Source organism: Oreochromis niloticus, linkage group LG13 (genome assembly GCF_001858045.2).
Source record: "Oreochromis niloticus isolate F11D_XX linkage group LG13, O_niloticus_UMD_NMBU, whole genome shotgun sequence".
NCBI classification, from domain to species: Eukaryota; Metazoa; Chordata; class Actinopteri; order Cichliformes; family Cichlidae; genus Oreochromis; species Oreochromis niloticus.
Window position 1 is genome coordinate 14,810,092 of NC_031978.2, and position 24,652 is coordinate 14,834,743.

Below are 24,652 nucleotides of genomic sequence, written 5' to 3' on the forward strand. Positions count from 1 at the left end.
GACACGCCCACCACGGAAATAGTGTATCAATTTAATAATCAGCCATATTGCTTGCTCTCGGCCTTTCTTCCTCGGTCAATTGTAGTCGGTCACCGTTTCAGCTCTTCGTCTACCACTTCAAGTGCCAACATGTCCACTGAAAAATGTTTCGCTAATGGTAAGACCTTAGCTGTTACTCGGCTAAAACTGGAGGCTTTCTATCAATGATTTTTCCTCTGCCCTGAACTGATTAGTGGGGAGAATTTAGGAAGCAGCGGGACACAACACTAAAGCTAAACGCGGATATTTGCAAACAGCCCGTTTAATGGATTCATTTTCAGCATGTGTTATCAAACGTGTCAAACAAAATGTGAAATAAGACTAAATTAAGAGCATACAGCTCCCAGTCTACAACTGCATCACATTTTCTGTCTCAGCTATGACGAAATGCTAAAACACACATTTGCTGTGTCCTAGGTCTACCCTAGTGACAAATAACTGTGCAGAAATAACAGAAAAACAGCCCAAACTAAAAACTTGAAGCAGTAATACTTGACAGTTTCTTCCCGGAGTGGTTAATGAAATAAAAAAATAACTTTGAATGATCCTCGTTCCACCTCAGTATTTTTTTTTATTTTAGTTTTTAAGCTTTTCTTGTTTCCCTCAGGTAGTGCCACGCCTGGTCCAGTGCCCAAAGGTCACATTAGACTGTACAGCATGAGGTTCTGCCCTTTTGCCCAGAGGACCAGATTAGTGTTGAATGCCAAAGGAATCACGTAAACATGCATTTTATTACAATTGATTTTACAAATCTCATCCCTAACTAACTGAACATAACATAGGTACTTTTGTGTTTCAGATATGACACTGTCAACATCCACCTGAAAGACAAACCAGACTGGTTTCTTGAGAAGAATCCTCTTGGTCTTGTCCCAACGCTTGAGACACCTGCTGGTGAGGTGATATACGAGTCACCCATCACCTGTGAATACCTGGATGAAGTTTACCCTGAAAAGAAGCTGCTTCCCTCCTCTCCCTTTGCTAAAGCTCAGCAAAAGATGATGCTGGAGCACTTTTCCAAAGTATGTTGCATGAAAACTTTAATAAAAATCTTAAGGGTTTTGTTTTTGTTTTTGTTTTTCAAGCATCACCAAATAATTTTAATGTCACTCTTTTATACAGGTGACACCATACTTCTACAAGATCCCAATGGGTAGAAGGAATGGAGAGGATGTCTCCGGACTGGAAGCTGAACTGAAAGAAAAATTAGCCAAATTAAATGAGGTAGGTAACGTATTTGAGTCCCCTAGTTTCTTTATCATTACCTCGTTACCTTTGTTACCTCCAAATGTAATATTACAGCTTGTAAAGGCAAAAATGTTCAATCATAGGACCTTGCTAACAAGAAGACCAAGTTCTTTGGCGGTGATTCCATAACAATGATTGACTACATGATGTGGCCATGGTTTGAGAGGCTGGAGACCTTTGAGTTGCAACAGTAAGTAGCAGTCTTTAAGTTTAAAGGGTGTTTAAAATGAATGTTTAACTCATACAATAATTTAAAGAAACTTGAGGTCATTTGAGGGGAACCTAACTATACAAAGGTTTAGACAAGAGAAAGAAGGGATTCCCACAGTGACGGAGCACATTGATCAGTCTTATTTGTCATTGTTCCTTTTGTGACATCAGAAGGGTATGCTATGAAGCAAGTGGTATACTTCCAGGCTTTCTTTGTGTTTGCTGGCTTGGCAAAACTTCAGAACCCAGTGAGACGCTACACGCCTCACAGTGTTGGATTAAAGCCAGATTTTCAGCATTGCGCTCAATGCACAAAGGGGGACATATGACATAATTTCACTCTTTCACCACACAATGTGGATCAATCAAATGCGGCCTCCTTTTAGTCATAGACATTATCAGAGGAACAGCTGATAGGGATCCATAAAGAATCACTATAAAATCCATATAATGCCAAAAGAGCTCCAAGTAAAGCAATAAAGCAATGCTGCAGGGAAAGGCAGATCTTAAGAACTCCTAAGTTATATTTATTTTGCCTCTTTAAAATTGAAAGTGCAACGTGACCTTTACAGATGTTGATGGTGTTCAGCATAATTTGCAATCATTGATCTGATAAGATAAAAGAAGAGTGGGCTCCTTGACAGTGGAAACTCTAACTTTATGTTTAGCTCACTTCACTGATGCATTAATCTCACTTGATAATAGTTAAGAGTTGACAAGTGTGCTTACATTGAATGCTGCCTTGTGCACATAGCATGTTCGCAACAGCATTTGAGTCACTGAGTTTGAGTCCAACAGCTCCAGCCCGTGTTTTTTTTTTTAAGTACAAGTGGTGGTGTTTAAAGTTCAATCTCCTTTCATCTTTATTAATGGGACCTACTCTTATCGTATTATTGTAGGGTTTTTACCTTACAATATAAAGTGCCTTGATGCAATTGTTGTTGTGATTTGGTGCTATTTAAATAAAACTGAATATTTATATTACTGAAACGGAACGTCTCATTTGCCTAATGTTTTCATTTATCTGTGTGCTCATGTGCTGTCATACAGTTTTCTTTAAATTACCTCCTTTGTCTTTTAGCTGTCTGGGCAGTACACCTGAGCTGAAGAAGTGGACAGCGCGCATGTTGGAGGATCCAGCTGTTAAAGCCACCATGTACAGCACAGACACCTACAAGGCCTTCTACAAGAGCTACGTTGATGGGAAACCTGACTATGACTATGGCCTCTAGAAAATTAGCAGTGAGACCAGTGAACAAAACCCTCAACCGTCCCTTTATATGTCCGATGAGTCAGGTCTGTTTTAAAAATACTGATGTGGCACATGTAAAAGGAAATATCTGAAGAACAAATGTGAATAATTTTTCAATTAAATATCCATGAAATGACCATCCTTGTTTGGTTTTTTGGGGGGTGTTTTGGTTTGTGCTTTAAAAAAACAATTTCATGCTTTTCTCTAGGCCACAGGGTGTGGTCATTTGATAAACTGGAGCTCCACCAAAGCAATACAACAAAAATATCAGACAAAGTGAAGGAGTCTTACTGGCATAAATATTTAGTGCTTAACCGTACACTGTAATGACAAAGGCTCTAGTGTGGATTGGTATTAGATATTTCTCTAAAATGGCCTTCTGAAATGTTTTAAAATGTAGAGATCAATCCCATCTGAAATGTGTGACCACTCTTCAGTAATTACTCTATGAACAGTGTAGTTTTGGTGATTAAAATCTGCCACCACTAGGTGGAGCACTTAGGTAGTCAGCCTGGTGTTATGTAACTGACATGGGTGTTGCTCAGGCTTTTAACGGTGCTGATTCACGTTGGTCTGTATTATTTTTGTTTATATATTTGCAAGGGAAAAAAAAGACATCGTTTGAACTTTGCATTTTTTCTTGAGAAATTAAATGAAAACTATGTACAGTGAAAACTGTGCTTATTTATGACCAGGATTCCTGGATTGCAATGGAGCTGCAGGTGCTGCGGGTCAACAAAGGAGGACAGAGTTAGTCAGTACATGTGTGCACAGGTGTGGCTGTTGTTGAAGGTGCACACAAAGCTTTGCACTTAAAGTCCGATGCACTACTGTGTAGGAGTAACTATTCAAACATTACAGTTTGAATAATCGTCTATGAATTAATCATATTTCAAAAAGGGACGGCATTTAGTCGAAAACCACAAAAGGAACCAGCAGAAACATTCCCTCTGGGTTGACACTCGGTCAGTAGTGGAGAGAGTAAAGGAAACGGACTCACATAAGATTTAAAATGGGAAACAAAAGGACAAAAGTCAGATTCAGATCCCGATGGTCAAAAACGTGCACCTGTATAATCAGCAAAGAGAGATTCCTGTTTTTGATGAAGACCCTCGGCAACTCTCCATTTATTAGAGCTTTTTGCTCTGTGTCTGAAAGCTAAAGCAGTCTACTTAACCAAAGGTTCCAGACAAAAATATACATTGGGTGAAATAATGATTTGAACCCCTGATAAATTTGTGCGTTTGCTCATTTACAACAAAAAGAGCAGTCTCTAATTTTTATGGTAGTTTCATTTTATTGGTGAGAGACAGAATATCAACCAAAAATACAAAAACAAAAAAACACACATTACATAAAAGTTATAAATTGATTTCCCTTTCACTAAGTGAAGATTACAGACAGATGTTTCTGCTATGGGTCCTTCTTTGTTTGGTATTTTTCCAACTTATAAATTTCAACTTACAAATTCAGCAGGGAATCAAATAACAATTTCCTCCACTGTGGTAAGAGATGTAAACCACCTGGATTTTTTTAAAAAGTATTTATATACAAATGAGCCAGTCAGTTTTTGGATAATGACACTTTTTGTAGTCTTGCCTCTTTACAGAAACACAGTAGGTTTTAAATTCTAAAAAGTCAAGATGTGATTGAAAAGGAAGACTTTCAGCTTTAATTAAAGTGGTTTAACAAACATGTTGCTTTAACTAAAGAAATTACAGCCATTTGTATCTACACACGTGTTTGGGTTTTTTGGTTTTTTTGGTTTTTTAGATTTGCTGAGAGGCAGTTTTGTGGCAGGTGAAACCTGTAACCTCTTTAATACTTGACAAAATAAGCAGATCAAAAGATCTTGAGTTGATTCCAAATAACCGTCTGAGAAAGCAAAAGATGCTGACATGTTAACCTGCAGGAGATCCATCATTTGTCATCACAGCCTTTATTCACTGCAACTCAGTAAAAGCCAGGATTTAGAAATGGCTTCCAGTATTGGCTTCTGAGAATAAAGAGAGCAACATTTCTGTGAAAACATGTCTAACAGCAACAATATCAGAAGGAGACAAAGGGGGCGGTAATCTCGCAAAGTCATAACAAGTCTTACTTTTTGGGGGCTATGTAAAAACAAAACAAAAACGGGGTGTGGAGTATTTGCAAAGTCACTGTGAATATGCGTTACACAAACGTCTATCCTGGCGGTTTTAAAGGTAAAACTAGCCCAGCTAGTCAACTATTAACACAAGTCCAATTTATCATATAAATAGTGACTTTTATGTGCCTGAATCAGGAGGGCACCGCCTCTCACAGTGGATGCTCCGAAGATAAGATGCTTCTTAGAAAGTAGGCTACTGAGCAGCTTCACTTACCAATGTTTTTTTTTTTTTTTAACTCAAATGTAAAACAAATAAATAAATAAATAAAAAATACTCGCGAGATTTAAAGTCCTGTGTTCAAATAGATTACTCAAGGAATTCCTTCGAAGATTGTTATCTTAGCCAGTACAAACACACTTCAATTCCAAGTTCAGGAGGTTCACGAGACACGTTTTTCCCCACATGTGTTACACAACATTTAGTTTTGCAAACATTTTGTATCCGTACCGCAGGAAATGACCTAAAATATATTAAAAAGGGGTATAAAAATTACACCGACAAAAATCAACATAGTAATAATAATAAGATACATTCGAGTGAAAGAATTAAGCATCTACACCCTCACCACCTCCACAAGAATTAAGATATATGTCGGTAAGTAGCAGCCAGGTGCTGCTAATCAAAAGCAATCGATTCACTGATCATCTACAACTGTGACCACGAGGAATTGTTGCAGCAAATTCACTTCAAGATTAAACCGTACAAGGCTCAGAACAACTGTCAATAATTCAAGAGCAACATCTCAGAGTCTAATTTCACACAAAATATAAAGTTCGTGACAGCACAGTTAGGAAAAAACGAACAAGCATTGTTTGTTAAAACTGGTTACGACTGGTTTCCAGGAAAACGCCTCTTATCTCCAAGAATAACATGGCAGACTGATTGGACACGCCCACAAGTGTATAAATGAAAAGTTGAGAAGCACTGTTCACTGACACCACTCTGAGATCGGTCCGTTCCAAGCCCTTTGTTTCACACATTACTTCAAGTGCCATCATGTCTGCTGAAAAGTGTCTCGCTAAAGGTAAGACTTTAAAATATTATTCGAGGAACTGAAGGCTGCTTATAAAGCTGAAATGCAAAACGCTGTTTCCTTCTGCTCGCATGATGAAGAGTTAGAATACAAAGAGCAACATTTTTACAAACTCATTCTTTAGACCTAAGTAACCTATTCCTTCCGATTTTAAAGCAGGTAACTGCAAATGGTCCTTGTAATTATTGCTTCATTAACATCTAAATACTAAACTCTATGAACGTTAATAAACAGTGACTTATGTGGCTTCTCTGAAAACAAACAGACGTCAGAAAAAAATATTCGCACTAAAGTACAGGCATAAATAAAACTGCAAAATTCACTGTATTCAAACAAAGCTATTTGTGATGCTGGTTTAAGATTGGTTCCATAAAGCTTAGGATGTTAAGTAAAGTGTAAATAAGACTAACACAATCAAACCCTTGAACTGACAATACAACAACCTGATCCAAAGTTGCAAGAATAAAATTACTTTAAATTCACTGTACTTTACAGTAATAGTGAAGTATTTTCTGCCACCGTTGTTCTACTTGAAGGTTAATTGGTAAAAGTTTTTACACACTCCGCTACTGACCTGTGATTTATGTAAATTCTGTAAGTAATTTTAATGCATTGCTCTTCTGGTGGATTATTACAACCATATGGCTTTAATTTTCAATGGGAAGCACAATGCATACATTTAAATACTGCCACCTGCTCTCCTTGTTGCTTTTTTTAAATGGATAAATCTTTTTCGTGTCCCTCAGGTAGCGCTGCCCCTGGCCCAGTCCCTAAAGACTACATCAGGGTTTACAGCATGAGGTTCTGCCCTTTTGCCCAGAGGGCCAGACTAGTGCTCAAAGCCAAAGGAATCAAGTAAGGCTACTCTTTATTCTGGTTTACTGTACAAATGAAAAATCACGATAGTACTTCAATCTATCAGATGTCTACTTCAACATGCACACATAAGCTTCTATTTTTTTGTTGTTGTTTCTTTGTTTCAGGTACGAAACCATAAACATCCACCTTAAAGAAAAACCAGAGTGGTACCTTAAAAAGAATCCATTAGGTCAGGTCCCAACACTGGAGACACCTGCTGGTGAGGTGATATATGAGTCACCCATCACCTGTGAATACCTGGATGAAGTTTACCCTGAAAAGAAGCTGCTTCCCTCCTCTCCCTTTGCTAAAGCTCAGCAAAAGATGATGCTGGAGCACTTTTCCAAAGTAGGTCACACAAAGACTTACATATAAACTTGAGCTTTCGGGGGGGGGTTTATCAACCATCACCAAATAATAATATTAACATCTCCATCTACTCTTGTCCAGATGAACAGCATCAACTTTTGGAGATTTACTTACCTGAATGATTGAGCATGCATCAAGAAATATTAACATCGCTGTTTTCTACAGGTGATACCATACTTCTACAAGATCCCAACAGGTAGAAAGAATGGAGAGGATGTCTCTGGACTGGAAGCTGATCTGAAAGAAAAGTTTGCCAAGTTAAATGCGGTAGGCCACACCTTTGAGTATTAAGTATTAGGATGATTATCTTTCATTACTGTGCCTGGGTATTTCAGAGTGTTAAATACAACTCTAATGAATATAACATTTAATTTTTAGTGCCTCGTTAACAAGAAGACCAAGTTCTTTGGTGGTGATTCTATAACAATGATCGACTACATGATGTGGCCGTGGTTTGAGAGGGCGGAGGCATATCAGTTCAAACAGTAAGTTAAAATTAATAATAGCTTTTCCAAATGTTGCTGTTTCTTACAGACAAACAGTGAAATTTTAACTCTTTTGTGTGGACCTTAACTCAACTGGAGACGTGCCAGTGCCCAATCTAGATAAGGCTTCAACCATTTTCACCTCAGAAAACTGGTGCTTGTGGCAAAAAATAACTGTCCAACGTTGGGATCACTGTACTTACTGGCTTTAGCAGATGCTATTGCAAGATACAGCAATTCACAGAAGCAGCCTGCAGATTCTGTCTGCTGCTTTCTACATAATCTACATAAACGTTTGCTACATAAATTATCTTTGGTTCTCAAGACTGTAGAAATGTCGACTGATTGTCAAGGCAAAAAGGTAGAGCTGGTTCTACAGTAGTGGAAAAGAGATATGTGTTTTAACAGCTTCAGAAAGATTTTTCAAATTCCCAGTTTGGCTGTTTTTTACTTAAGTTAAAATAAAAAGTAATTTAAGGTCTAATGTATGAAGAAAATTCTAAGACTTTTAAAACTCCATTAACGTAAAGTAACAGTTTACCATCAAAATCATGTTTTTCCTCGCTTGTAACACTGACTATCTGTATATATCTATATTTATTACTTGTGTGCTGAAGTATTTACGTTTCACTCAGTTACTCAAACTATTGCAAAGAAATGAGTGTTCAAATTTACTTGTATTTAAATGGCTCTACCCTTTGTCTTATTAGGTTTCTGGATGGCACACCTGAGCTGAAGAAGTGGACAGAACTCATGCTGCAGGACTCGGCTGTCAAAGCCATCATGTTCAGCCCAGACGCCCACAAGGCCTTCTTCAAGACCTTCCTTGATGGAAACCCAGATTTTGACTACGGCCTGTAGGAAGTTATTGATGAGAGTATCAAACAAAACCTTCAGCCTTCCTTTAATGTTACTTTGTTACTTTTATGTTATTGTAAAGAGCAATAGTGACTGTTTTCAATAAAAATTTGTCCATGAAATAACTGTCTTCATTCTGATTTTTCTAGCTGTGCTTTAAAACACATAAAAATAACAGTTTCCCATTCATGGTCCCATTTAATAACCTAGATCTCCCTGTCCAAAACTTTGACATCAACACATTAAAAAACATCACAAGCAAAATGATGAAAGCAAGCTCAAACAAGCAGTCAAAGATACATAGAGCAATACAATCTTTAATAGCTACCATGAGATCTGCAACAGTAACAATGATACATAAAACACAGTTATACAAAGCAGACAGTGCACTGTCTTGTTAAAGATTCCTGTGTGGCTCTGTATAATATGAGAGGTTTTTGTGTTAAGATTTCCAGCTAAAATGTATCATCCTACATGCAGATTACTTGTTTCTGCTTCTTTGAGGAGCTGAGGGACACCTGTGTCAAAGTGTCTGTATTACTGGCATCTCCACTGAGATGTTGAGGTTTTTCCCTCAGCGTCTGATCAGCTGTATTCTCAAGAAAAGGTTAAAAGAAAGCAGCTACAATAAAACAATTACAAGTTTACATATGAGCCATCGCTGAAATAACTATTGTACATGGGAGATCTATGGGAGATTAATGTACAGGGTGGGCCATTTATATGGATACACTGTTTTAAAATGGGAATGGTTGGTGATATTAAAGTCCTGTTTGTGGCACATTAGTATATGTGAGGGGGCAAACTCCTCAAGATGGGTGGTGACCATGGTGGCAAATCTGAAATAGAACAAAATATGAGAGTTTGCAGATGATACTCTAATTATAGTTCTAAAAATAATTTGGTTAAATATGTGCATACTCTTCATTTTCGAGACCTGGGTCACTCCATCTCAAATGATCAAACTTTTAGAAAATTTTCTGTTCCTACACCTCTGATTTGCATTAAAAAATGTTATGGTTCAAAGTTTGATTATACAATGTATTCTGTTACTGTTACGACTGCTTTTAATTTTACCTTCATATATCATATGCCTTTTTATTATGACTTTCTGTGTTATAATAACCATCTTGAAACTTCAGGATTTTGTTCTATTGGGTTTAGATGCTCTACGGATATTTTTGTTTTGTTATACAACGTGTTAATTTCACAGGTATTTCAGCTGTGGCTGAAATCTAGACTTGCAGTGTTTTACTGTGGCTGCTTTCCTTAAATCCTTTGTAAATAATGTTGCTGCATTTCTGCAATCTTCTTGATTGTTTTTAACTCACAAAAATATAAACAATAACCAGCATAGTGGAGTATGACGAACCAGCTCTTGGTTATATAAACTCAGTCTGCTTAGTAGCAACCCTGCTCCACCTAGTGGTCACAATGTTATCAACTCAAGTACAGGGTGGGCCATTTATATGGATACACCGTTTTAAAATGGGAATGGTTGGTGATATTAAAGTCCTGTTTGTGGCACATTAGTATATGTGAGGGGGCAAACTCCTCAAGATGGGTGGTGACCATGGTGGCCATTTAGAAGTCGGCCATCTTGGATACAACTTTTGTTTTTTCAATAGGAAGAGGGCCATGTGACACATCAAACTTATTGGTAATGTCACAAGAAAAACAATGGTGTGCTTGGTTTCAACGTAACTTTATTCTTTCATGAGTTATTTACACGTTTCTGACCACTTATAAAATGTGTTCAATGTGCTGCCCATTGTGTTGGATTGTCAATGCAACCCTCTTCTCCCACTCTTCACACACTGATAGCAACACCGCAGGAGAAATGCCAGCACAGGCATCCAGTATCCGTAGTTTCAGGTGCTGCACATCTCGTATCTTCACACCATAAACAATTGCCTTCAGATGACCCCAAAGATAAAAGTCTAAGGGGGTCAGATCGGGAGACCTTGGGGGCCATTCAACTGGCCCACGACGACCAATCCACTTTCCAGGAAACTGTTCATCTAGGAATGCTCGGACCTGGCACTCATAATGTGGTGGTGCACCATCTTGCTGGAAAAACTCAGGGAACGTGCCAGCTTCAGTGCATAAAGAGGGAAACACATCATCATGTAGCAATTTCAAATATCCAGTGGCCTTGAGGTTTCCATTGATGAAGAATGGACCCACTATCATTGTACCCCACATACCACACCAAACCATCACTTTTGTTGTTCCAACAGTCTTGGAGGGATCCATCCAATGTAGGTTAGTGTCAGACCAATAGCGGTGGTTTTGTTTGTTAACTTCACCATTCACATAAAAGTTTGCCTCATCACTGAACAAAATCTTCTGCGTGAACTGAGGGTCCTGTTCCAATTTTTGTTTTGCCCATTCTGCAAATTCTGTGCGCTGATCTGGGTCATCCTCGTTGAGATGCTGCAGTAGCTGGAGTTTGTAAGGGTGCCATTTGTGAGTAGCTAATATCCGCCGAAGGGATGTTCGACTAATGCCACTCTCCAGTGACATGCGGCGAGTGCTACGCTGTGGGCTCTTGCTGAATGACGCTAGGACAGCCACTGATGTTTCTTCATTAGTGACAGTTTTCTTGCGTCCACATTTTGGCAAATCCAACACTGAACCAGTTTCACGAAACTTAGCAAGCAGTTTGCTAACTGTAGCATGGGAGATGGGTGGTCTCGTAGGGTGTCTTGCATTGAAATCTGCTGCAATGACCCGGTTACTGCGTTCACCAGATATCAACACAATTTCGATCCGCTCCTCACGTGTTAACCTCTTCGACATGTCAATGGCTGTGAACAAAGAGAAACGTGCAAATAACTCATGAAAGAATAAAGTTACGTTGAAACCAAGCACACCATTGTTTTTCTTGTGACATTACCAATAAGTTTGATGTGTCACATGGCCCTCTTCCTATTGAAAAAACAAAAGTTGTATTCAAGATGGCCGACTTCTAAATGGCCACCATGGTCACCACCCATCTTGAGGAGTTTGCCCCCTCACATATACTAATGTGCCACAAACAGGACTTTAATATCACCAACCATTCCCATTTTAAAACGGTGTATCCATATAAATGGCCCACCCTGTACTTGAGTTGATAACATTGTGACCACTAGGTGGAGCAGGGTTGCTACTAAGCAGATTGAGTTTATATAACCAAGAGCTGGTTCGTCATACTCCACTATGCTGGTTATTGTTTATATTTTTGTGAGTTAAAAACAATCAAGAAGATTGCAGAAATGCAGCAACATTATTTACAAAGGATTTAAGGAAAGCAGCCACAGTAAAACACTGCAAGTCTAGATTTCAGCCACAGCTGAAATACCTGTGAAATTAACATGTTGTATAACAAAACAAAAATATCTAGAGCATCTAAACCCAATAGAACAAAATCCTGAAGTTTCAAGATGGTTATTATAACACAGAAAGTCATAATAAAAAGGCATATGATATATGAAGGTAAAATTAAAAGCAGTCGTAACAGTAACAGAATACATTGTATAATCAAACTTTGAACCATAACATTTTTTAATGCAAATCAGAGATGTAGGAACAGAAAATTTTCTAAAAGTTTGATCATTTGAGATGGAGTGACCCAGGTCTCGAAAATGAAGAGTATGCACATATTTAACTAAATTATTTTTAGAACTATAATTAGAGTATCATCTGCAAACTCTCATATTTTGTTCTATTTCAGATTTGCTCAATCCAGTATGAAAACTGAATGAAATTTGGATTATTTATTTTTTTCATTTTCGTAACTAAGGCGGTATGCTTGCATGTCACTAACAGTCTCAACGCTCTTTCACCCCAAGCTGTTTCCTGTTATTCTCTCTTAGCAGCATAAAAATAGGCGATGTTCTCTGCAACTCTGCACAAAGCTTCTTGTTCTGCACAGTTTCAGTCTGGCTAAGCAATCGAATGACCTATGACACAGTTTATAACTTAAAGGTGGCCTCTAATATACTGGCCTGTTATTAAATGCATAAAACAAAATACACAGCAAATAAGCACTAGAAAATATATTTTCCGAATAGTATTCTACATGCTTCCTTCTGAATAAAGTTATATTCAACTATACCTTTGAAAAAACATCAGTAGTTGTCTTTTACGGTTTAAAGTTGTAGTCAAATATGAGACTTTGCAGGAGGTTTTTTTTGTCTTCACATTTTAACTAGCCAATATTTAGACATTTTTTAATACATTTGTCCCAAGTTACAGGTTCTGGTTCATTTTGATGATGAAAATTCAGTTTTATTTGTATTTTATTTAATTGTATATTGTCAAATCACAACAAGAGTTGCCTCATGGCATAACAATATTTAAAGACGGTATTCCAAAGTATTCCTACTGTAGAAAAGAAACATGAGAAGTTTCAGGCTTTTATCTTTAGTAGTCTTTAAGTTATTTATGTTTAAACACTGCCTCAGTTTCAATGTGCAAAACAAAAGGCCTGAAAATGGGTCAACTGACCATTTTTCAAAAAGATATATCTTAAAGTATTTCACATATGAAGATATAAAGCAAATTTTATACCATACAATTTTTATGCAAATTGGAGACGGTCAAGCAGAAAGCTTAGGTTGATTTGAGAGGCAATGACCCTCATGAGAAAATAAACAAATAAAAAAAATCTGGAGTTGATTCAAACAGGGGGCGAAAGGAAGGAAAAGATGGTGACCGGTTAACCTGCAGGGGATCCATCATTCATCATGACAGCCTTCTTTGCTGTTCCTCAGTAAAAGCCAGACTTCACAAAGGGTTTACAGTTTTGGCTTCTGGAAAATAAAGGGAGCAAAATGTCTGTAAAGTCATGATTTACAGTGAAGATGTCAGAAGGAAACAAAGGGTGCAGGACTTTTGCAAAGTCATGGTTAGTCATGATTGTAGAGGGCAAAGTATTAGCAAAGTCATTATGAGTATGCATTACATAATCTCTTCTGACAGCGCTGAAGGTAAAAGAAAAGCAGCTAATTCACTGTTAACTATCGATCATAAAAACAATTATCTTTATGTGACTGAACTAGGAGGGCACACCCTCTCACAGAGGGTACTCTGCGATTTCTCTTTACTGCAAGCTGATAAAAAATAGGATGAGAAATAATTTGTGGAAAGTAGGCTACTGAGCAGCTTCAAATGTAAAAAAAAAAAAAAAAAAAAAAGGGAGAGAGAGAGAGAATACTCATGTTAAGTCCTCTGTTTAAATAGATTATTCAAGGAATTCTTTCCAAGTGTGTCATTTTGAAAATGCAAACACAATTCAGTTCCAACTTCAGGAGGTTCAGGAGACACATTTTTCCCACATGTTTGCATTCGTCTGCATGGAGTAGCCTAAAACAATCAAATATTTTAAAAAGGTGCGGGAAAATTACACAAATGAAAAATAAGTAAATAACCCCATAGCAGCACAAACACCTCACACTGAACATGGTGGTCGAGGGGGTGATGATTAGGGCTTGTTTTGTTTTGCAGAGGAGCATGAACTCCTCTGCATAGCAAAGTATTCTAGAGTCAAATGTGAGGACATCTGTTTGAAAGCTATCATTTGGTCCAAAGAGCAACAGGACAATAATCCGAAGCACAACAGCAAATCTACAACAGTCTTTTATTTTACAGCCATTCGGCTGTAAAATAAAAGACTCAAGGTGCTTCAAGGGCTGAGGTCCAGACACCAACCTGCCTGAAATGCTGTAGTCCTTCAGAGAGCTGTACATAAACAAATGCCCCAATTAACGGAAACAAAGCTGGAGAGACGAGTGGGAGAAAATTCCTCTACATGTGAGACACTAATAAAGTCATCAGAAAGCCATTGCTTTAAGTTACTGCTGCCAAAGTTGGTTCTGCAAGCTGCTGAATCATGGGATGTGCTTCATTTTCACTAAAGTGCACAAAGTCCCTGTTGTGGGAACTTTATTTGTCATATGACTCTCTGTATGAGCAACATAGTTTAAACTTCCACGGCGGCTCCTTTGAAGAGAAGAAAACAAACACGTCTTTACCAGCCTTCTGAGACAATGGTGGGCGTGTCGAGTCAGTTTGACACGCCCACCGCGGAACTACAGCATATAATATAAACTTTAGCTCCGTCCTTTACAGTCTGTTTCTAATCATTCGTTACTTCAAGCGCCAACATGTCTGCTGAAAAGTGTCTCGCTAAAGGTAAGAAATAAAGTATTACTCTGTTAACTCAAGGCTGCTTATCGAGCTTAAATACAATAGTTTTCTTCCTCCGCCCGATTCGATCTGTGGTGAGGATTTAGCACATAAAGAGAGCTTCATTTTTGCAAAGTCATGCTTTATTCCTATGTAACCTCTTCGTGCCGATTTGAAAGCAGAGCCAAACGGTCCAGGTGATTATTGATTTATAAACGTTTATAAACGAAACTCTTTATGCCTGATCCGGTCTGAACAAACAGCGACTCACTGTGGCTTCTCTAAAAACAAGCAGACGTCAGAAAAGAAGAACAAATCCTGTTAAAGTACAAATACAAATGTATAAATGTGCATAATCCACAGTCAGCTGCACTGTAATGAAATGGAAATGGTAAATTCACTGTAAGTTTGAAAATAAAGGTGTTTGTAAAGTCAGTTAATGCTGTTTCCAAAAAGCTTGGGATGTTGTGTAAAAATACTATGAAGACAAAATGCTGATGTGGAAGCACAACATAACCCAAACTGTCAGCTATAAAATTACTCTGAAAATGATACTACTGTACAAAAATAGATTTTTTTTTCTTTAGTAAAAGTTTAACAGGAGAAAAGTCTTTATGTAATCCCTCTTCAGGTTTCCCTACTGACCAGTCATTTTTTTAATGGAAGAAACATTTTTGTATCCCTCAGGTAGCGCTGCCCCTGGCCCAGTCCCTAAAGACTACATCAGGGTTTACAGCATGAGGTTCTGCCCTTTTGCCCAAAGGACCAGACTAGTGCTCAAAGCCAAAGGAATCAAGTAAGGCTACTCTTTATTCTGGTTTACTGTAGAAATGAAAAATCATGACAGTCATTCAACCTGTGCTTAAACAAATAACCTTCTTTTTTGTTTCAGATACGAAACCATAAACGTCCACCTGAAAGAAAAACCAGATTGGTACCTTAAGAAGAATCCATTTGGCCTTGTCCCGGCACTGGAGACACCTGCTGGTGAGGTGATATACGAGTCAGCCATCACCTGTGAATACCTGGATGAAGTTTACCCTGAAAAGAAGCTGCTTCCCTCCTCTCCCTTTGCTAAAGCTCAGCAAAAGATGATGCTGGAGCACTTTTCCAAAGTAGGTCACACAAAGACTTGCATATAAGTCTTAAGGTTTTGTTTTTTGTTAACCACCACCAAATAATAATATTAATGTCACTGTTTTCTACAGGTGATACCGTACTTCTACAAAATCCCAATGGATAGAAAGAAGGGAGAGGATGTCTCTGGACTGGAAGCTGAACTGAAAGAAAAGTTTGCCAAGTTAAATGAGGTAGGGCACACCTTTGTGGCCTCTGGTTCCTTTATCCATTAACCCAACATATAAGGTGATACAATGTGTGTGAATGAGTGTGTGCCTGTGAATCACAGTCATTGATCAAAGGTTCTGTTTATTAAAACGATTAAGTTTATCTTTCCTGACAGTGCCTGGTTATTCCAGTTAATTAAAACTCTAATGAATGTAACATTCAATTTCTAGGACCTTGTTAACAAGAAGACCAAGTTCTTTGGTGGCGATTCTATAACAATGATCGACTACATGATGTGGCCGTGGTTTGAGAGGGTAGAAGCATATCAGGTTAAACAGTAAGTAATAATCTTTACAGATATTTAACCTATAGAAAATTGTAAATATTAAAAAAAAAGATCAACTGTGGGGAGCCTAAGTATATTATTTACTAGAAATGTTACAAAAGTTAGAAATGAACAATCCAGAGCAGCATCCTTTTCTAAAATTGACACTTTTTACACTTTAGTTAGTGGAGTCTGTTCTTCCTGTGCCACTAGCTGCACTATTGTGCAGAGATCAGTTTTACTATCATCCGTTTATTCCAGCTTTTCCAAATGTTGCAGGGTTTTATTTTGTTTTTGTTTGTTTTTTAAACAGAAAAACATAAAGGTGTAACTCTGCCACATGGGCATTGCTTGCTGTGTTTTATTGCCACAGCAAGCACTGTGTCCATAGTTAGCAACACTGCAGTGTTGCTTTTACAGAGGTCCATATGTGCCCCCCAGCTGAATTCTACTGATCCACTTAAAAAAATACGTTACATTAATTCATACTTTTTAGTAATGAAAAAAACAACAGTCATGTCGCCGAGCCATTGCAGTTATTTAAGTTGTTCGCAATAGTTCAGTGCATTTGTGGCAATCGTGTAACATGGGTGACAGAAGAGGACACTGAGTGGACAGGACATTTTGTACATCAGATTTTGAGTATTGCTCATGTCTCTTTGAAACTAAAAAGTGCTCATCCACCAGCTGTGCAACTAGTTTTAAAGCCTGAGCCAACTCAAAAATTAAAAAAGAAATGGAAATGTGTTGAGGATATTGTGCACTCTCGGTCAAATGTCCGAGTTTGTGGCGAGGTCACTGATCCACTTCTGCACCTGGAAAAAACACCTCTCGTCTCTTTAATGGAGTAACAAAGTGACTTTAGCTGAATATTTATTACCTGTGTTCCAAAGCTAATGTATTTACTTTTCACTCAGTTACTCAAACTATTACAAATAAATGAGTGTTCAAATGCTGTAATTTACTTATATTTAAATGGCTCTACCCTTTGTCTTATTAGGTTTCTGGATGGCAACCCTGAGCTGAAGAAGTGGACAGAACTCATGCTGCAGGACTCGGCTGTCAAAGCCACCATGTTCAGCCCAGACGCCCACAAGGCCTTCTTCAAGACCTTCCTTGATGGAAACCCAGACTTTGACTACGGCCTGTAGGAAGTTATTGATGAGAGTACTGAACAAAACCTTCAGCCACCATTTAATGTTACTGCATTAGTGATTATGACTGATTTTTCAATAAAAAAAAAAAAACTGTCCATGAAATGACAGCCAATTTGATTTGTGCTTTAAGACACATAAAAACAATACAGTGTTTCCCTTTTATGGTCTCATTTAATAACCTAGAACCACACACAGTAAAAATATCACAAGTAAAATTAAGAAAATAAGCTCTAACAAGGCATAAAAGATACATACAGTATTACAAACCTTAATAGCTGCCATCAGATCTGCAACAGTAACAATGAAACATAAAACACTGTTATACAAAGCAGACAGTTCACTGTTTTGTTAAAGATTCCTGGTTGAATCCGTATAATATGAGAGGTATTTATGTTAAGATTTCCTGCTAAAATGTGTCATCCAGGAGCCGAGGGACACCTGTGCCAAAGTGTCTGTATTGCTGGTATCTCCACTGAGATGTTGAGGTTTTTCCCTCAGCGTCTGATAGCAGTAAGCTGTATTCTCAAGAAAAGGTTAAAAGAAAGCAGCTACAACAAAACCATGACTAGTCTACATATAAGCCACAAATAACTGCAGTGCACCTTCTATTTGTGACTACTTTACTTTGGTTGATACAATCTGCAACCACTAGGTGGAGCAGTGATGCTGCCGTTTTTAATGGTACTGAATCGTGTTAGCACGTGCTTCTTCAGGACTGTGCTGGTTTTTGTTTTTATTTCAATTTAAAAATGTATTACAATAAAATTGTAAATACCTAATATTGCTGAGTTTCTCCACTAAATTTTCCAATTCTTCCTTTAGCATCGGTGTTAGCAGTAGTCCATCTTTTATTTAAAAAGGTTTTAAAAGTAGCAGCTACGGCAAAACCACTACAAATTTAGATACCAGCAAGAGCTAAACAATGTGCATGCACCTTTTAGTAACATTACTTATAGTATCACTGAACGATATGTCTGATATACGTGTCTAAAATTGTTCAGATGCTGAGTGCCTATAAACTTTCATCCAGGCTGTGATGTAAACCTCCATTTGATAAGTACGGTGTATACTCCTGTAGGAGCACAGGTGCATTTCTCAGCATCTCCTGAAAATGCCTGACTGTTGCTGCATAAAGCTCCCTCTGCAGCACCAGTGTCCTGAACAGGTTGATGGGCTCTGCTCTGCGAATCATCTCAGGAACCTGGATCTCTTCTGGCACTTTACTGTTCCCAATCATGACATGGTTAAGTCTTTTCTCCTGCAGGCTCCTCTGCACTAAGCTGAGCAAGTCCTGGACCCTGTGCTGCATACTCTCAACGCTCCACATGATGGTCTTTTTACTCAGCAACAAGTGCAACAGAGCAGTCTTTAAGTGATAGTTTGTAAGGGCACTTTTTCCAGTCAGCCCTGATTGCTTTTTGTGTAAGAAAGTAACAATCTGGAGGCAGTGTAAATGACAGGAATGTTTTGGTAGGCGTTTAGTAAAATGTTTCAGCAAATTCCTCTCGTAGACAGCAACAGATAGGGGCCAGTATGGGTCTGGGAAGCTGTCAACATCCGATGGAAAGTGCGAGACAAAATAAGCATCTGTATCCTCAAGCTGGACCACCGGAACGATGTTCATTACGATGATTTTCCCTGACGGGAATCGGATCTTCAGAGCACCGGCAGCATCCAGGCTGCGAAAGGTAACATCAAAGTCATATTTGTGAGAGATGCGTCCCCACGCTTTGGTTACAGAGATCTGAAACCACTTCATGACTTGGTCTTTCGCTAAGCAGTTTGTGTCTCTGGAGCACAGCAGTTCATCAGGACTCAGACTGACTTTGGGCGTGTCATTTCTGCCATGCAGCAGACAAAGCATGTCCTCTCCGAGGTTAGCAGAGCCACAGAGACAGCCCCCCCCATTCTCCCCAGGTGTGGTCACCTTTATCTTCCCACAGCCCTGCATATCAGGAGGTATGTCACTGGAGGAGCTGCACCACAGGTGGTACTGGAAGGAGTGCAGATCTGGAGGTGAGAAAGGCACGATGAGGTCACATGTGAGCGGTTTGCAAACCTTCCAGGACTCAAACATGCTTCCAATGCCAACAAAGTCCCCGACTTCCATGTCTGTGTCCCTGTTGCACACGCTCCTGAGTGACTCGAGCAAGTCATCTGCAAAACCCTCGACAAACTCCCTCACCCTCCAGTTTTCATGTGCTGAAGTGTAGGTGCATTTATCACAGAAGTTACTCAGGATGTCCTTATCCAGTACCATCATCCTGGGGTTGATGGATCCACTCTCTGAAAAAACCTCTTCCTCCTCAACTTGCCGGACTTCTCCATCAGCCAGATCCACCCTACACATCTCGATGGTGAAGAATATTATAAAAGACACGGTGGTCCAGAAGTACCAACTATAACCTTCCTGCAAGGTGGTCTCTTCCTGCTTTGAGTCCATCTGTGAAAGCTCTTTCTCCAACTTGGCCTTCTCCATTTCCAGTCTTGCCTCATGCTCCCGCATTCGAGCGATCAGCTCCTCATCCTGCTCCGGGAGTGTGGTGTTTTCATGCGGAAAGAGCAAGGGATGGTTTAATATGGCAGCAGCCACCACCACACACAGCCGTGCAATGGCCCCCTGCATCTTCAGCTCGTTTCTAATGTGCACATTCAAACAGATCCTGAAACAGAAACATAAATAGAGTCAGAGCTGATACAAATGGTTTAGGGCAGCGGTCCCCAACCCCCGGGCCATGGACCCGTACCGGTCCATGAGTCGTTTGGTAGCAGGCCGCGAGAGTTGAGGCTCGGGTGTGAAATGTATGGTTTTCAGGATTTTTATCGTTATTTTGTTATCGTTTTTATCATTAACTCTGTTTCCCTGGGTCTTTTCCCATGTTTTATGAATAAATCTTCCTTTTTTCGGTACCAGTACTGGTTTTATTTTGTTGTATTTATCCACGACACCTTAAAGGTCGGTCCGTGAAAATATTGTCGGACATAAACCGGTCCGTGGCACAAAAAGGTTGGGGACTGGTGGTGTAGGGGCTGATGTATAAAATCATGACGTATTTGCATACAAAATCCAGTTATTTTTGATCAAGCTCTCCACCCACCAGGGGAAGCACAGACTGTACCTCTAAATATAGAAGAAGTGCGCTGAGTGACGCACTTGTCCAGTATCAGGCTTTGCAACACAGGAGGAAGGAAGACCGAGCCCGCGAGAATAACTTTGCCCTCCTCCGATAAACATATTTAGTTACCACACATTGTGCCTGTTGACATTTATATCCTTTAATCAAAGATACAGCAAAACAATACCGCTTTCTTAAAAGAAAGAAAATCTTAGTTTGTACACTGTGCAATTCAGCATCAGTGTAAAACAATAAAGAAAACAGTTCACATTGACTTCATATCTACTTTCCTAGATTTCAACAGATAACCAACATGCAATATACAAGGAGAAAGAGGATATTACATAAGTGTCTTTCTTAAGCTCCAAGTTTAAACCAGAATTTGCCCCTCTGTGATGCTTATACTCACTATTTAGTATTGTGTTGCATGACTGCAGAGTACATGGTCAAATAGCTCAGCCTGAGCCAAAAGAAACCCCTAAAAACCCCAAGATCAATTCGCTGCTTGTTCCTTACAATTTTACAGATGTTTAAAGGGTAAGAGATTAAGAAGCATCAGTGCTCGGCTGGCCGGACTGAACAACGGAAACTGACAACGCTGACATGAATAAAATCTTGTCATATAAGGTGCCAAAAATGAGGTTTCCTCTAGCACACAAGTGAAACAAGAAAAGGGAAGTACACATGCATCGTGATCTCACCGTAACATCATGAGATGATGACCTGTTCTCCGCAAGACTCAAGATTTTAAAAAGACAGCGGTAATGAAGTATGTGAGGCCATAGAGCCGGGGGAAACTTCCCATGACTTACTCACTGGGAAGATTTCCAAGACTTACATTAATGAGACCACCCAAACAAACACTGCAGCAGCCAAGAGCCTCGAGACGTAGCTCTTCTCAATCATTTAGGAGTAGCGATTGTTACATAACAGAAACATAATAGGAAACTTACTCTTTTCAAGTATTTGCTACTGAGGGTTTACAGAAAGTCATAGAAGAACAGACTGTCAGAGTTGGATCAAGTACCCAGACTCTTCAGTGAAACACCATCATCTGAAAATATCAAAGCAGTGTTAAGTGCAAGTGTGTTTTTTTCATCTTAGGAAGGGTAAAAGAAAGGTTTTAATTCCCTTTACTCAGATTTCTAGTTCAAGTTCAAGTTGGTAAAAAAAATGGCAAAGGGACAGATTTCAGAAACAATTAGATTTCACAAAGTACCTGCACTTAATATATAATTGCACTGATGATCAGAGCTCAGTGCAGCTTCAGAAAACATTTCTCTGCCACACATGCATTTAAGAAGAAATTATACAGAAATAGCTGAAGTTAAGCATCTTTATTAGTCTTCCTGGTAAACAGGAAGCTTGTCCCAGTTTATGTTTATGGTTAATTTATTTAAAAGGTCATGAGCAGTTATTTCCATCATGTAAAATCATTTGAAAGCTTGTAGAAGCATCTTTAGCAGCACGTGATGTAATGACACTTGTGGGCATTTGTTTATGCATAGCTCTCTAAAGTTCCCACCGTGGTGTTTTAATCAGGTTAAGGTTTTCTTTTTCAGCAATTCTGTCACAGATTTGCTGCTGTACTTGGGATCATTGTCCTATTGCACCTCCCAGTTTGGCCCGAGCTTGAGCTGTCAGACCGATGGCCTCAAATTTAATTTTAGATTACTTTGGTATACAGAGGAGTTCTGTGGCTGCTGAACAACCCAAATCATCACCACTCCACCACCGTGCTTGACAGATTAGTATGAGGTTTTTGTGTTGATATGCTGTGTTTGGTTTTCTCACACTGTGGTGCTGTACATTATATCCAAACAGCTCCACAGTCTCATCTGTCCGAAGGATATTGTTCCAGAACTGGTTTGTTCAAATGTAACTTTGCAAAGCCATACCGCCATATTCTTTTGAGAGAGACGAGGCTTTCTCCTGGAAACACAGCCATAATTTTTCCGTCTTTTTCAAATTGTACTGTTATTTATTTTAAACATTTAACATGCGAACTGAGGCCTGCTGGGTCTGAGATGTAGTTCTCTAGGTTTCTGCAATTTCCCAGAGCATTGCACAGTCAATTTGCTGGGACGTCCACTCCTGGGAAGATTGTGACATTTTGTTAACACACTCCAGACCAGCAAACTGCCAAACTTGTGCTTTTATAGAGGTGGTGACACTTGACAGACTAATAAAGCATCTAGTCTATTTGAATAGCAGTACCTGGCTGCTACTTACCCTCCTAATTCCTGTGGATGAGTAAGGGTGTAGTTTTTCATAGGCATGACTTTATGCAAGGTTTAACCATGCAGGCTTCATTTTTTTTTTTTATCTGCAGTCTGTGGCAACTTAATGGTTTTTATAAGCAGCAGATGAAATGCCAAAGCATCTAAATATAGATAAGACACAGAACCATATAAATGATGAAGCAAAGACATAACCGTTCATGCATATGTTTTGTTCTTTTGCAAATATTCTGATTTAGGAGCAACATGAAATATCCTGTGTTCAAACGAAACCTACTTTAAAATGATTCATACGCACAGGAATGAATGAGAGATGTTTCCACCACTGTTGCTGCACCACCCTACATCCAATTATGTCCTGGTGTTTTTTGGGGGAAAATACTAAACAGCAACTCTCCCACGCTGACGTAGCTGCGTGCTGACACAGTGACGTGGTTAATAGCCCTACGAGCGGTCACCTCCTCTGTTGTCTTAGCAACAAAATAGAGAGGGACTAAAAAAGGGAAACAGACTAAAAAAATATTATTCCACACTCATCACTCACTTCACAGGCCGGTCGCTTACCACACGCTGCTCCGTTTCATCCTGCGTGGAGCTTCATAAAGCAACAAAGAGCAGCTTAAACGTGCCTCGCGTAAGCTGGTAAAATAACTGCACGCTTAGCAGCCTGGAGCTCATGTCGTCCCATCAACAAGTTTGGAGACGTGCGCGTAAAAGACGAATGCGATTGTAAAAAGTTAGCAGACCTACCCGTGTGGTGTTTCTGGGTGAGTTCATGGTGATAAAGTTCATCTTTCGGGTCATCCGGTGAGAGCAGCCTCATGCGAGTGGCGCGGGGACCGTTTCTCAGCTTCCTTCTGACATTTCCTCACTGCGCGCTCCACCCATGCATAGACAGAGGGACCGCCCTGCTTCCTCTCATCACCCAGAACAGCCCCCCCCTCTCAGAACAGCAGGGACTTTTATGAAATGTGAGGAACATAAATTACGTGCAACAATTCGTAATGTCATCCAGAATTTTAAATATATCTTAAATAAATTTTATATTGAGCTAACAGGGCAAATAATGCAATTTAAATCAACTTCAAAACATTTAATCGTAGCCATATTACATTGCAAGAAACTGCTATATTGTTAAATTCAGCTCTAGTGTAAAGGAATTTGATTATTTTTTTTCCTATTTAGTGACTCTTCTGCTTTTGCTACAAAGTGTTACACAGTTGCAAATACTAAGTCCGTTATATTTAGTCTTAAAATGTGAAAGTCTGTGTGTGCAGTCATTGAGCACACTAAAAAGATCTATATATTTATATGATGGGCAATTTAAAAAATAATAAATGAACTGCGCTTGATGTTCGTGGATAAAAATCTCAGTCTACCTTGGAAACGCCACAAAAATACACAGTAATAAGCCTATTAGTAGTAATGCTATGGTACAGATCACCCCGAATCTGATAGGGAGTTGTTCACCGAAGCTGTGAAGTTCCAGTTCCAGTGAATGCAACAGCTTTTTCCGAATGCAAGTGAATGCAGCATTGCATTACGTAAAAGCAGCTAGTTCCTGGATTGGGCCACTAGTGGAAGTTGTGACGTGCCTCTGTGTAAATGAATAGTTACTTAGTAGCATCAAATGACATTTATAGTTACAATGTTTCTACATCGAGCTCATACTGGAAACTGACAAAAACTATTATCACATACAGGCTCACAAGATCAATTATTAAATTTTAAAGCAGATTTACTTTAAGTACTGATTAGATACCAAAATTGGCTCTCTCAGTTCTGTTTTTTATTATTTTTCTCCCAGTAAAACCATTATTCCTTACAATTAGCATAGATTAAAGCTGTATA

The 24,652-nt window shown here is 39.0% G+C and overlaps 4 protein-coding genes across 4 annotated transcripts; 3 read left to right on the top strand and 1 right to left on the bottom strand.

Annotated features, from left to right (window-relative positions):
* The first annotated feature begins 1 nt into the window (after position 1).
* On the top strand, positions 2–2,886 carry LOC100696412 (glutathione S-transferase omega-1). Its single transcript, XM_003438271.3, has 6 exons — positions 2–157; positions 647–755; positions 839–1,061; positions 1,162–1,263; positions 1,371–1,477; positions 2,579–2,886. The coding sequence occupies exons 1-6, from the start codon at positions 130–132 to the stop codon at positions 2,727–2,729; spliced, it is 720 nt and encodes a 239-aa protein (XP_003438319.1). The 5' UTR covers positions 2–129; the 3' UTR covers positions 2,730–2,886.
* A 2,885-nt stretch (positions 2,887–5,771) lies between these two features.
* Positions 5,772–8,624, top strand: LOC106098252 (glutathione S-transferase omega-1). Its single transcript, XM_019366493.2, has 6 exons — positions 5,772–5,923; positions 6,679–6,787; positions 6,916–7,138; positions 7,325–7,426; positions 7,538–7,644; positions 8,355–8,624. The coding sequence occupies exons 1-6, from the start codon at positions 5,896–5,898 to the stop codon at positions 8,503–8,505; spliced, it is 720 nt and encodes a 239-aa protein (XP_019222038.1). The 5' UTR covers positions 5,772–5,895; the 3' UTR covers positions 8,506–8,624.
* Positions 8,625–14,529: 5,905 nt separating this feature from the next.
* Positions 14,530–17,744, top strand: LOC100696147 (glutathione S-transferase omega-1). Its single transcript, XM_019366492.2, has 6 exons — positions 14,530–14,682; positions 15,364–15,472; positions 15,569–15,791; positions 15,885–15,986; positions 16,194–16,300; positions 17,289–17,744. The coding sequence occupies exons 1-6, from the start codon at positions 14,655–14,657 to the stop codon at positions 17,437–17,439; spliced, it is 720 nt and encodes a 239-aa protein (XP_019222037.1). The 5' UTR covers positions 14,530–14,654; the 3' UTR covers positions 17,440–17,744.
* Positions 17,597–23,723, bottom strand: itprip (inositol 1,4,5-trisphosphate receptor interacting protein). The gene is made up of 2 exons (XM_003438369.5): positions 23,552–23,723; positions 17,597–20,108 (listed from the first exon to the last, which is right to left on the bottom strand). The coding sequence occupies exon 2, from the start codon at positions 20,069–20,071 to the stop codon at positions 18,458–18,460; it is 1,614 nt and encodes a 537-aa protein (XP_003438417.1). The 5' UTR covers positions 20,072–20,108; positions 23,552–23,723; the 3' UTR covers positions 17,597–18,457.
* Positions 23,724–24,652: the final 929 nt, after the last annotated feature.